This window comes from Alosa alosa, chromosome 7, assembly GCF_017589495.1.
Source record: "Alosa alosa isolate M-15738 ecotype Scorff River chromosome 7, AALO_Geno_1.1, whole genome shotgun sequence".
NCBI classification, from domain to species: Eukaryota; Metazoa; Chordata; class Actinopteri; order Clupeiformes; family Clupeidae; genus Alosa; species Alosa alosa.
Genome location: NC_063195.1, coordinates 28,473,963 through 28,485,334, shown reverse-complemented (window position 1 = coordinate 28,485,334; position 11,372 = coordinate 28,473,963). Strand labels below are relative to the sequence as shown.

Sequence of the window (11,372 nt, the reverse complement as noted above, 5' to 3'; positions counted from 1 at the left end):
AGGCGAAGTTGACGGAACTACTCCCTTCACCCTTAAAACTCGGGTCAGGAGCTACTGCACACGCCGGCGTCGCAGTCATGGCTGACTCCCAGCTGGAATGTATGGACGACGGTCACATAAACGACAAAATCCCGGAGTCCAGGCCGGAGTTTTTATATAGCGAAGAGCAGCGCGTTGCCTTGGAGCTGCTACTGAAAGAAGGCGATGGCGCCTTCAAAATGCAACTGAAAACAGAAAATACAAAAGATTTTTTATCTGCCCGGGAGATTAAGTGGATAAGGGAAACAGTGAAAGAATATCAAACAAACGAAGAGGATGACGAGAATTCTTCAGCAACACCTGAAAGTAAAGAGAGAGAGGGTTCCTCTTCTAGTTTACGTTCAACATACTGGCCTCAGCTTTCGGACACTGAAATACCGCCACTGGATCTCGGCTGGCCGACAGGAGGTTTCTTTAAAGGTGTCACGCGTGTGGCAGTTTACACGCACCCACCAAAACAGAATTCGCCTCACATCAAGGAGGTGGTGCGCAAACTTATTCAAGAGGCAAACAAGGTAGTTTATTTAGCTCATAGATATATTTCTTACTATTCTTAATCAAATTCATTTTTGGCTGTTGTTTCACAAATGTCTGCTCACATTTGTTTACGTGGTTGACATCATTCGTTGATTATGCTAGTTCAATCGATAGCCCATAGGCTATTCTAAATTATGTGCCAGCGAGGAAGGGGGAAGAATGCGCAAGAGTTTAGGAGCGTAGGCTACGTGTGTGGGACATGTCTTTACTGGCTTTAGTTTACAGTCCTGTCAGATTTATTAGACTAGGCTACCGCAATCCCCTTTTTTTCAAAGTTCAAAAGTTGTCATCGTTAATATACAGAACAACTTCAGTTTTGCCGACTAATGATTTGCATAAACTTTGACATATCAAAAGGATTTCATAAATTAGGATACATTAGAATAATACACAACCTCGTCAGCGGAACAGTGTGACACAGATGTGTCTACTTTTCCGTACAGCTGGCCATGATCTGTAATGAATTACTCACCCTCTTCAATAGTTTAAGTGATATTATATCATGGCAGAGCCAACGTTTATTATTTTTTAAGTGCAAAGTACGCTGACAGTATTTGCTTTCACCATAAGTTACTGTGGTACACCCAGTTATGATGTCCTTACCATTGGTAGGCTATTGGTAAAGATTGTCTGTATTAACCTAATACAGGGCAGTGTTGTACTGTTCTTGGAGAGGCTGTGTCTATGTGAATATTAACTTTTATAGCTTCATAGGGTTTGGATCTCTCAATGTGAAAACTTGTCAAAGGTTTTAATTGCAACCCTGCTGAAAGTTACACTATGAAGTTTTCTAGATGCAGTGGTGAACTTAAACTGCGGGTTAGTGTCAAATTCCAATATAGGTCTTCTTTGTGGTCATTATGTAATGCCAACACAACAGGTAGTTTCCTTTTATATTTACCTACCCAAGCAGCGGCGTGTGGTTGGGTAAGTAGACCAACTATTTGGGTGCCATCCAAACACATGCCAGTGCATTGTGTGGCGTATGTGTGTGCAGAGGTTAGACAGAATTCCAGTAAAATTGCTTTCACTGGGTCTATAATCAATTTTAAATGAACATCCACTAACATACTTGGACAAATTTGGACTTGTCTTAAGAATTCCATTGCCCTTGATGTGATACAGTGTGATCTCAGTGATGTACATTATATGACCAGCAAAAGCCACTCCTGCAGTCCAGTCACCTGATATGAGTCAACCAGGAAGTGTTTTATTGTGACCTACTTGTCAGTGCCATTCAGAGTTGTATGTGGGTCATGCCATTATGGCCAAGGTGCTATATTATAATCTGTGGCTTTTGTTTTCTTAATGTTCTCTGACAGAGGAGGCATATGTGTGCACCTCAACACAATATGTGGACCTGTAGATCATTAACTAGGTTTCTATCTGAGACAGACTACCTGTGTGGCTTTGAGAAGACTTTGTTTTTGACCTGTGCCTGGTGAAGGTTTTCCAGCCTATTGTCCACCTCATCTCTTTATGGGAGTCCAGGGACTGTCCGTGACTGTGACACAAAACTGCCCCAAAGATACAGTTCACATGCCACCCTCCTGATTATGTATAGGTTTTGACAGGCCCCAGTTTGGAGTGTGCAACAACAACAAACAACTTGGCACAAACCGCAGGGAGTTACTGGCAAGCTGAGAGTGATAAAAGTGTTGTTGCATTTTCTTTTTGTTTTCCAGTGCAGGAGTCAAACTCTTTTTCTCCTCTCTACTAAGTTTGCCCATGAAAGAAAGCACTTGGAGAAAACAAGAGCGCGGAAAAGAGAAAAATGAAAGTGGAAGACAGATTGAATGTGTTTCCGGTGATAAGGTGATCTTTAAAAGGCCACAATGAGGACATCAGGAATGAAGCTCGTTTTCAAAGAAGGCCAATACACACATTCCTTATCACAGCAAGACCTATTAAGAACCTATTATGTGCGCGCTGAACAGAGGAAATAAAACCAAAGAGCCTGACTGACTTGTTCTACCAGACAGTGATTGATGGTTTCTTCACTCTACCTGGATCGTAGCTACATCAAAGCCCAACCCCCACTTCGCTAAAATTGCTTATGTGTGTGATCCCAGTTGGGCAGTTCAAGGCGATAGGAACTCGCATGCTCACGTTGGCCCAGGGGTGGGTGTGAGGGGCAGTGACGCTTCCCTTTGTCTGCTGACATTCTGAAGAGTCTGGCGTGTTTGGATAATCCTCCTCCTCCTCCTCCTCCTCCTCCTCCTCAGGCCTATGTCTGGCTCCGACTTTTAGCGTATTTGAGGAGGCATAGGATGCACAGCGCGGTGTGGCATGGCACAGCTGATTGCGTCATTTTTGGATTTTCACAGGGAGGCGTCGTCCCAGTCCCACGGCACTGAATACACATCAAAAGCCTTTTTTCGTGAAGCGTGCATGCAGAAAGCTGGCGACGTTCAGATTGAATGTCACAGCGGGGGTTGCCCTGAGCTAGCTTGGTCAGACAATTGTGCTGATGTCCCTTTTCTCATGCTGCGGTGCTTCTGCCCCAGAGATAGAAGTGGCACTGACGTGGTTGAGCGGTCAGTATTGTTGACTTGAAGGCAGCCAGGCAAAAAGTTGAGTCCTGGGTCGGATTTAGGAACTTCAGTCAGTGGTCTGTCTGCTCCTCAGGACTCTGTCAGCCTTGGTCCACAACTTTTTTTATTTTTTTTTTATCTTAGTCTCTGTACATGTGCAATGGCGCAATGTAATATCACATGATGTATGATATAATATACCCTGAACAATTTCTAAGCCCTGTCCCAGGCCAGCCCAGTTTCTCTGTTTGTGAAAGAGGTGAGATTCTCAACAACGCAGCACATAGTAAACACACCTAGTCCTTTGTGTAGGAGCGCTGGCACATTGTGTGAGATCTACTCCCTGATCCCCGTCATCGTATATATTCCTACATTCTCAGTTTCACTGTGTGCGAGTCATCCAGAGTGATTACAGGTTTTCCAATGTCACTACAACAGACTCCAGAGCATTCAACTTGTCTTTAAACCATTTCTGTGTAGTTTTCACCACATGTGCCTTGCCTTTTGTACATATTCGCCTTGGTGGCCTTCCTCACTCACTCAGTTTGTGGTGACAGCCTGCTCTAAGCAGATTTACACATTTAGTCGGATTGTTTACATTCCTTAATGATGGATTTCACTGAACTCCAAGGGCAGTGACTTTTTTTGTATCCATCTCCTCACTTATGCTTTTCAATAACCTTTTCTCTGAGTTGTTTGGAGTGTTCTTTTGTCTTCATGGTGGAATTATAGCCAGGAATACTAACTTCCAGTTACTGGACCTTCCAGACACAGGTGTCTTTACTATAATATAAATACATTATATATTTTTAATTAACAAAACACTTTGTAGAAATCTGCTTTCACTTTGATGATTGATGATGGTTGATCAAGATTACATTTATGAAAGCAGTAAAAGAGGAAACATCCAAGGGTGGGGGGTGGGGTGGGGTTGAATACATATACTTTTTTATAGGCACTGTAAAAGGGCAATAAAGCTTGCTTTAGAGCTTTGACAATAGAAGGGGATGAAAGTGAAACAGAAATAATCAGATACAGTATGTGATAAACATGACAGGTGGATGAAAGATGACTATGAGATAATAAAAGGAACACAGTGTTTCACTTTCAAATAATGGCTTCAAACTCATTCTGATGCCACACTGACTTGTGATATGGAGAAGGAAGTCCCTGACATTGTCAGTGTACGCCCAGAACGCTTGATATTGCACTATGCAACGTTGTTGATTAGGTAGGATCATGACCCTTGTAGTCGGTTTTTGACTAACTGGGTACCGTCTTAGGGTTAAATAGGGTTAATATTGACGCCAAGGGGTATAGATATCAATTCTTCCATTGTGTTTCTTTAAAATGATGTGTGCCATCAAGTCCTCCTGTTCAAGCCGATGTGTGCCATCCTTTCGCCTTCAGATGGTCGCCATAGTGATGGACCTCCTCACTGACCTCCACATCCTGCAGGACCTCCTGGACGCCGCCTCTAAGCGCGGCGTGGCTGTCTACATCGTCCTGGACATCCGAGGGGCGCCTCATTTCCTGGACATGGTCAACAGGCTGCAGGTCGGCCCTCTGCACCTCAAGGTGAGTCAGGAGCAGAGACGACACAACTTGGCTTTTTTCCTCAATTAACTGCATTTGGGTTTTTTTTGTCAGCGTTACCATTCTCAGCTGATTTTTAAATGTAGCAATACGGAAAACAAATATGATTGCTTAAGATCTTACATGTGATTTATTAAGTCAGACATGGGACTGTTTGTTGATAGCAACAAGAATAACTAGTGTATGTCATGTGATGTGATGGATTGGAAATTCACTACTGTGAGTTAATGTGTTCTGCTCCCTTGGTTTACATTTTTAGTCGAATGTAGTATAAGGTGGAAGCAATACAATAAGATAGAACAGGTAGCTTTACAAGAATACATTCCAATAAAATATAGCAAATGTAATAGTATTTTACTGTCCTCTAAGTATGGGGCAAACACTGTAAATAAATATGAATGCACCATTGAATTGTTCCTTTGGGTTAGCTGTGCTAGCCAGTTGTGTGTAGCCGCAGCTTATTCTTCTTGCCAGACTTGAGATGTCTTGTGTGGTGAATGTTTCTCAGCACCTCCGGGTGAGGACGGTGAGTGGAGCTGGGTTCCAGCTCTCCTTCGGGACGATCCCTGGGATTCTGTGCAGCAAGTACATGCTGGTGGATGGAGACAAGGTCATGTTCGGCTCCTACAGGTAAGTGCAAAGGCAGCGGCTGCAGTAACTAACTGAGCAGCATCTAGGGGTTGTGTTCAAAGCCATACATCACAGGTAAGATAGTCTCCTGTGCAAATCTGCAGGACCCCTATGAGAGGCTGTTAAGGAGAGATGTCAAATGAATATGGTGATGGTCCCAATCCATGCCATTTGCTTTTAAAGGAGAATTCCGGCGATTTTTCACATAAGATCTCTGTTGGGGCTCATGAACATGCCCCCAGAGTGTAGCACTGTAGATGCCTTGCAGCTCTAGCTGTTGGCTGCAGCAACTTGAGCAAGGAGATTGTTTTTGGGGGGTTTTCTGTAATGACAGTACTCAGTGACTCGCTGGAACTCTCCTTTAAAGGATCTCTAGAGTTTTTTATGCCATGAAGGTAAAAGGTTGGAACTGTCCTTGTCTTAATATCCCAGCTTCTCCTGGAGCTCCTTCCGCATGGACCGTAATATGATCACCGTCATGTCGGGCCAGGTGGTGGACTTCTTCGACAACGATTTCCGCGAACTCTACGCCATCTCCGAGAAGATGGACCTCTACAAGGAGTTCCACATCAGCCGTCCCACCGCGCCGCCCAACCGCACCCCGTCCGTACCCAAGCGTCCGCCCGCCACCTCCCGGTTCCAGGTCAGCCTGGGCGACGCCAAGGGCGTCACCGAGGGCGAGATGAAGGTGCCCGCGCACAAATACTACAACCCCAAGTACCAGCTGGCGTTCGGGAGCAACCCGGGACCCACGGCCTCCCTCCAGGACGAGCCCGTTTGGCAAGGGCTGTCCAGCCAGGGGTTGGGAGGGGCGGCAGAGGCCCCCGAGGACAGGCAGTCGGTGCAGGCCAGCAGCGAGCGGCTGGACAAGCTCGGGCCACTGCCCTCGTCGCCGACGGGCAAGCCGGCGGGCAATAAGAAAAAAAGCTCGCTGAAAAACATTTTCAAGAGGTCGAACAGTCAGAAAGGCGGTACAAGCAGCAATCCGAGCTCCCCTACGGGTGGTGACATGCCCAATGGGAAGGTGGACAGCTTTGAGGACGTGTCTGGGGCATTCAAGGGGAAAAACAAAAAACTGTCAAAAATGGGCGCAAAGAGCCAATCCTTAATGACGATCGACACGTCAGATGAAAACGGTGAGCTACATTTATGTCTGACATTTATATTGATATGTGTAATACGTATTCTATTTCGTGTCTCTTTTCAGTGTTTGTGTTCACAATGAATTTTGTAAGTGGTTAGTTCCTCAAGTGAGTTATTCTTGTTCGTATTTTATTGGTTCTTTCATTCATAACTTGTCCTTTTCTTCTGCTTTACAGGGTCCAAAACCAGAAAAAAATCAGGCCGATGTGCACAGTCTTAGAGGACAACGGACCTTTTAAAGGACATGTTTTTTTTGTCAACTTCCATTTTTAACAAACACTTCTTGATGAAAGCACTTTTTACACTGTCAAACATGTTTATATGTTGAGGATCTGTTTACTCCAATCTGTAGACTTTACAGATGAACTGTTTCTTGCTGTGGATCATATGACCTCTTCTTCAAACAGGTGGGCTCATTAGAAAATCAAGGGCTATAGAATGTACCCTCTGTTACAAGTCAAAGGGTCTCAGTGTTGGTGTATCATTCAGATGTCTATAAGATGGGATTGGTTTTTACCCTGGGCACGGGACTGGATGTTGATTAGAGTAATAATTAACTGGCTCACCACGTTGTGCGTATCTTATCTCAACAGGATGTGTTGTCGGCTTCTTTGTAATGTGAAATGTCTTAAGTCAACTGACCTCAGGATTGCCTTTGTGGCGACTCATAAGCAAACCTTTCTATGGGAAGACTGACCTCTAGTGGACGATTAAGAGAACAATAACAGAAATTGGTAGATCAGTCACTTGCAAGCATACGCCTACAAGCAACACATTTGCTCTCCTTCCTTCCTCTTCCACACACACACACACACACACACTCTCTCTCTCTCTCAGTTTTATCTTCCTCCCTGCCCCCCACCCCCTATCTCGTCTATGAGAGGGAGTCGTCCTCTGTGCAGGGTGTGTCATTACAGTTTTAGCTTTCAGAGCGGAACCACTCACATGTGAGCAACGCTGAATCAGGAAGTGCAGAGCCTGCACAGGAAAGAGGCACCCAGAGGAAACTAAAAGGTGTTATTTGCCCACCAGTGACTGGAGCAGTTAGTTTCAAATCCATCCGTTGTCAACATTACAAATATGTTTACCATAGACATAGTGGTTAAAAGTAAAAAGTAAAATTAAAAAAATGCTTCCTGACACAGAGGGTCCAAGTACCGGTGCAAATATCAAACAAAATGAGGCCAGGTGTGGCTGAGTGTTGACCTTTATATGAACTTTAGAGAGCATTTAGTATTGTTGTCTAATTTACAGCTGGAAAATAAACAGTTTAGAGAGGATAAGTCATATAACTCACAACACAGCACACTGGTGAGTTTTGACAACACAGTGACAACCACAAATGTACGTGACAGCATGAAAGGCTTAAAGCCACTGTCTTCTCCTCAGGATCTAGTGAAATTGTGCCCTCAAAGGCCTAAAACCTTCCACTGTTTGTCCTTGAAAGGCTCAAAGCTTCCCACTGTTTATCTATGCTGTATATGAAATAAACCACTGCGCGTGTCCACTGAGCAAACACATGATAAATCAAATTAGCCCCCCTGGGGAGCTCCAGCCTCCGTTGTTAGACTGACACACTGGAGTCAAGCACCAGCTTTGCTTAGTGGTAGTTATACTGTGCTGGCACAAAGAGAGGTTCCTGTTCCAGATCAATTGAGCGTGGCAAGACAAAGACAAAGGAACAAACAGGTTAACTAGACGGGCATACATGCTAGGACAGTGTTTCTCAAACTTTTTCAGACAAAGGACCACTTAACCACTAAGAAAGAAACGCACTGACCAAATAGCTTAAAAAAAATTAAAAATATTAGACCTACTTCAACAGTATATTAGCCTACACAAAAGGCCTATTCACTGAACCATCTTGCGTATTGTCTTTGCACTTTGCTTATTGTGTCAGAGGATTTATATGATTTAAACTGCCATAGACAGTGTTGCAGAACTGTTTGGATTTACATACAAGTTGGTTTAATATTGCAATTTATAATATTTTATTTTCCCCGGACCACACTTTGAGAAACACTGTGCTAGGAGTAATAGAACAGGAACTGGGAGGTTTGGGTCTGTGATAGAATGTGGAATAAGGCTTTTACTGGCTGGCCATTGTGGTGGTCACTGAGCTCTTGTGGTCAGTTGAACTTTTTTAAAATGTAGCACACGGCCTCTGCCGAGCGCTGATGTCGCATGTTGTGATGCGTTGAACATGCGATGACTAATTATGCCAGTGTGTGTGGTCTATGCACGAGAGAGAGGGGAGATGTGCTGCTGGACTGAACGTTATTGCTCAAGTGGAAGCGCCAAAAACATGATGTGATGTGATGGGCACTGTAAGCCACAGGGTGTGTTTCCACGAAGAAACAAAAGAGAAAGAGGAAGTACAACAAGCTGCATAGGACATGGCATGGCTGCTTCAGTTTGTGTGTGTGTGTGTGCGCGCACGTGAGTGTAGATGTCGGATAAACTAACAGCAGTGCTGCAGGTCTGTGGTGAAGGAGCGCCTCTCTAAAAAACAGTTGTGATATTATGTTGTGAATGATGCACGTGTGGTGCAATGCCAAGAGGAGAAGAGTAATGATGTGTAAATAAATAGATCTTCACTGTATCTCGTGGAAAGGGGAACATAGTCGAGCTCCTGACCCAAATGCTTATTTTGTAAAACAAAAAATAAAATATTCCTTTGGCTTCTCTCACACCATGTTATCTACAACCCAAGAGCAGAAGCATTTGGACATCTCTTTACTTATATTTCACAGGGGCACTTAATCAGCAATAGCAGTTTTGGGAAACGATCCAAGTCACAAAATACTCAGTGTGGACAAAAAAGGGCATCCATGGCATTTTATGATAAATCTCACACTCTTTAATTCACTAAAGCACTTTCATATATTGTATGACGAATCTCACTATCTTTCATTTATTATACGGCTCTTCACAATGCAAGTAGAATGCTCCATTGACTTGAATGGGATTTCCGAAAGTTCTAGCGGTCATTATTTCTTGGGAAAGGACTTCTGAAAACAAGAATGACCGCTGTCAATGGCAACAGAGTTTGCGCTTGGAACTTCATTCAAAGTGAAAGCAGACGGTTGATCAGCTGTGTTCTAAAGAATGTTTGATTCAAGTTCAGCGTGTGTTGCGAACTATTTTTTTCTCAGCAAAAGCCACGACGAAACGGTAACGAATAAGTGTAAAGAAACATATCATGGAGTTTATTTTTTTCGTTTTAGCAAGTAGCCGTATAATAAGCGGGATAATGTATAGAACGCCGGTCATTATGGGAAAATAAGTCCCTTCAGGGCGAAACAAGACCGCTGGCGGTTCGCCCTGTCGGGACTTATTTTCCCCATAATGACCGGCGTTCTATACATTATCCCTTACATATTCACAAGTACAACATTTCACACAAAAGACTAATAACACTACATCACTCATGACAATTTACACACACCTATAGATTTAAATGTACTGTAAAAAAACATTATTTACATAGAGTATTGGCACTTGTTTAACATGTGAATGTCCTTTTAAACAATATTGTGATTTCTACCCTCATCCAAGAGAATAATTCTGATGTGTGCATCTGTAAGCTCAAATCTCCAGTGTGGTTCTTTACAGAACCTTTAGCCATCGCCCCACTTCATTCTCACCATAGTCCACATTATACACTGCTCAAAAAAATTAAGGGAACAGTTACAGTTTTCCACGATTGTTAAAACCTTACACCCTTTTCTCAATTCTCAAACTACATTCACAGAATATCTGACAGTTCTTGCAAAATAAAACACTTGCCTCAAAAGTTTTACTTGTGCTCAGAACCAAACAGTGTCAGAGTACCAATCCAGTGTATGATTAAGTGTTCCCTTAATTTTTTTGAGCAGTGTATATGTGTGTTTGTGTGTGTGTGTGTATATATATACATATATATTTATATATATATATATATAAAAATAATCAATATATACACAATACTGCTCATCCAACAACTAGCACACCACACAGAATGCTAACTAGGCCATATGGGCTATGTTCTGTCATTCATGGCTTGTACCATTGTGCTAGAACGTTTATAACGTTTGTTATTAATTAGCATTGTCTGATAAACTGTGTGCTCGCATAACAATGCTAACACATTGAGAGTTCAACTCTGCTGAGAGAAACAAAAAAGATTTCGATCTCTTGGAAGAATAGTGTCTAGTTATTATATCAACTGTTAAAGTACATATTTTTTGGTGATATAATGGTTAGATTTCCAGTTGTGTGCTTCCAGTTCAGCTTGTCCATTTGACCATCGGCTCAGACTCTGTACCGGCCAGGCCAGTCCAATAGGAGCGCTGACTTAGTCATCGCAACAGGCAACAACGCTGACGATCGTGTCTATGGAAATACAGGCCTCCCCCCTCTCCCTCTTCAACCCCCGCGCAACTTCCTCACTGGTCAGTCCGGCAAACAAAGCCCTTCCTGTAGCGCTGCTGACCAACGTGCTGTAAAAGTTTTGCGTTTCGTTGCTGACTTACAGCCAGTAAAACTGTTCTTCATTTCATGTCAGGTCACAAAAAAGGGTAGTGACCACAAGGCGTCATGAGAAGCTTCATTTGTTTTGGTTTTTTCCCCATTTCCCTGTCCTACCCAAGTTCTGCCAACTGCTTCATGTTTGACAAGCTGACAGCCACTAAAGTGACTGACTACATTTCCCATGTTGCACTGCCACTGTGGAGCTGTCAATCTTGGGTGGCCTTGTTGATGACTTTCCTCTTGCGCACTGAGACCAGATCATAGAATGGGTCCTTGGTTATGCTAGCCCTGTGAGAGCAGACACAGGAAGCCAGTGAAGGCTATGAGCACACTACACCAATACAAACAGCAATCGTTCTTCACAATGCACAACACATGTCA

The 11,372-nt window shown here is 43.4% G+C and overlaps 2 protein-coding genes across 2 annotated transcripts in view; one reads left to right on the top strand and one right to left on the bottom strand.

Moving 5' to 3' along the window:
* Positions 1-18: 18 nt before the first annotated feature.
* On the top strand, positions 19-7,069 carry LOC125297887 (protein FAM83F-like). The gene is made up of 5 exons (XM_048248439.1): positions 19-554; positions 4,521-4,688; positions 5,215-5,336; positions 5,769-6,472; positions 6,656-7,069. Exons 1-5 carry the CDS (start codon positions 78-80, stop codon positions 6,697-6,699), a joined length of 1,515 nt encoding a protein of 504 aa, XP_048104396.1. The 5' UTR covers positions 19-77; the 3' UTR covers positions 6,700-7,069.
* Positions 7,070-10,377: 3,308 nt separating this feature from the next.
* Positions 10,378-11,372, bottom strand: part of cyth4b (cytohesin 4b) — a 19,381-nt gene continuing 18,386 nt past the window's right edge. Inside the window, exon 13 of the mRNA XM_048248305.1 lies at positions 10,378-11,279. Within this exon, the coding sequence (XP_048104262.1) occupies positions 11,198-11,279 (82 nt within the window). The 3' untranslated portion in view covers positions 10,378-11,197. The remainder of the gene's footprint in view (positions 11,280-11,372) is intronic.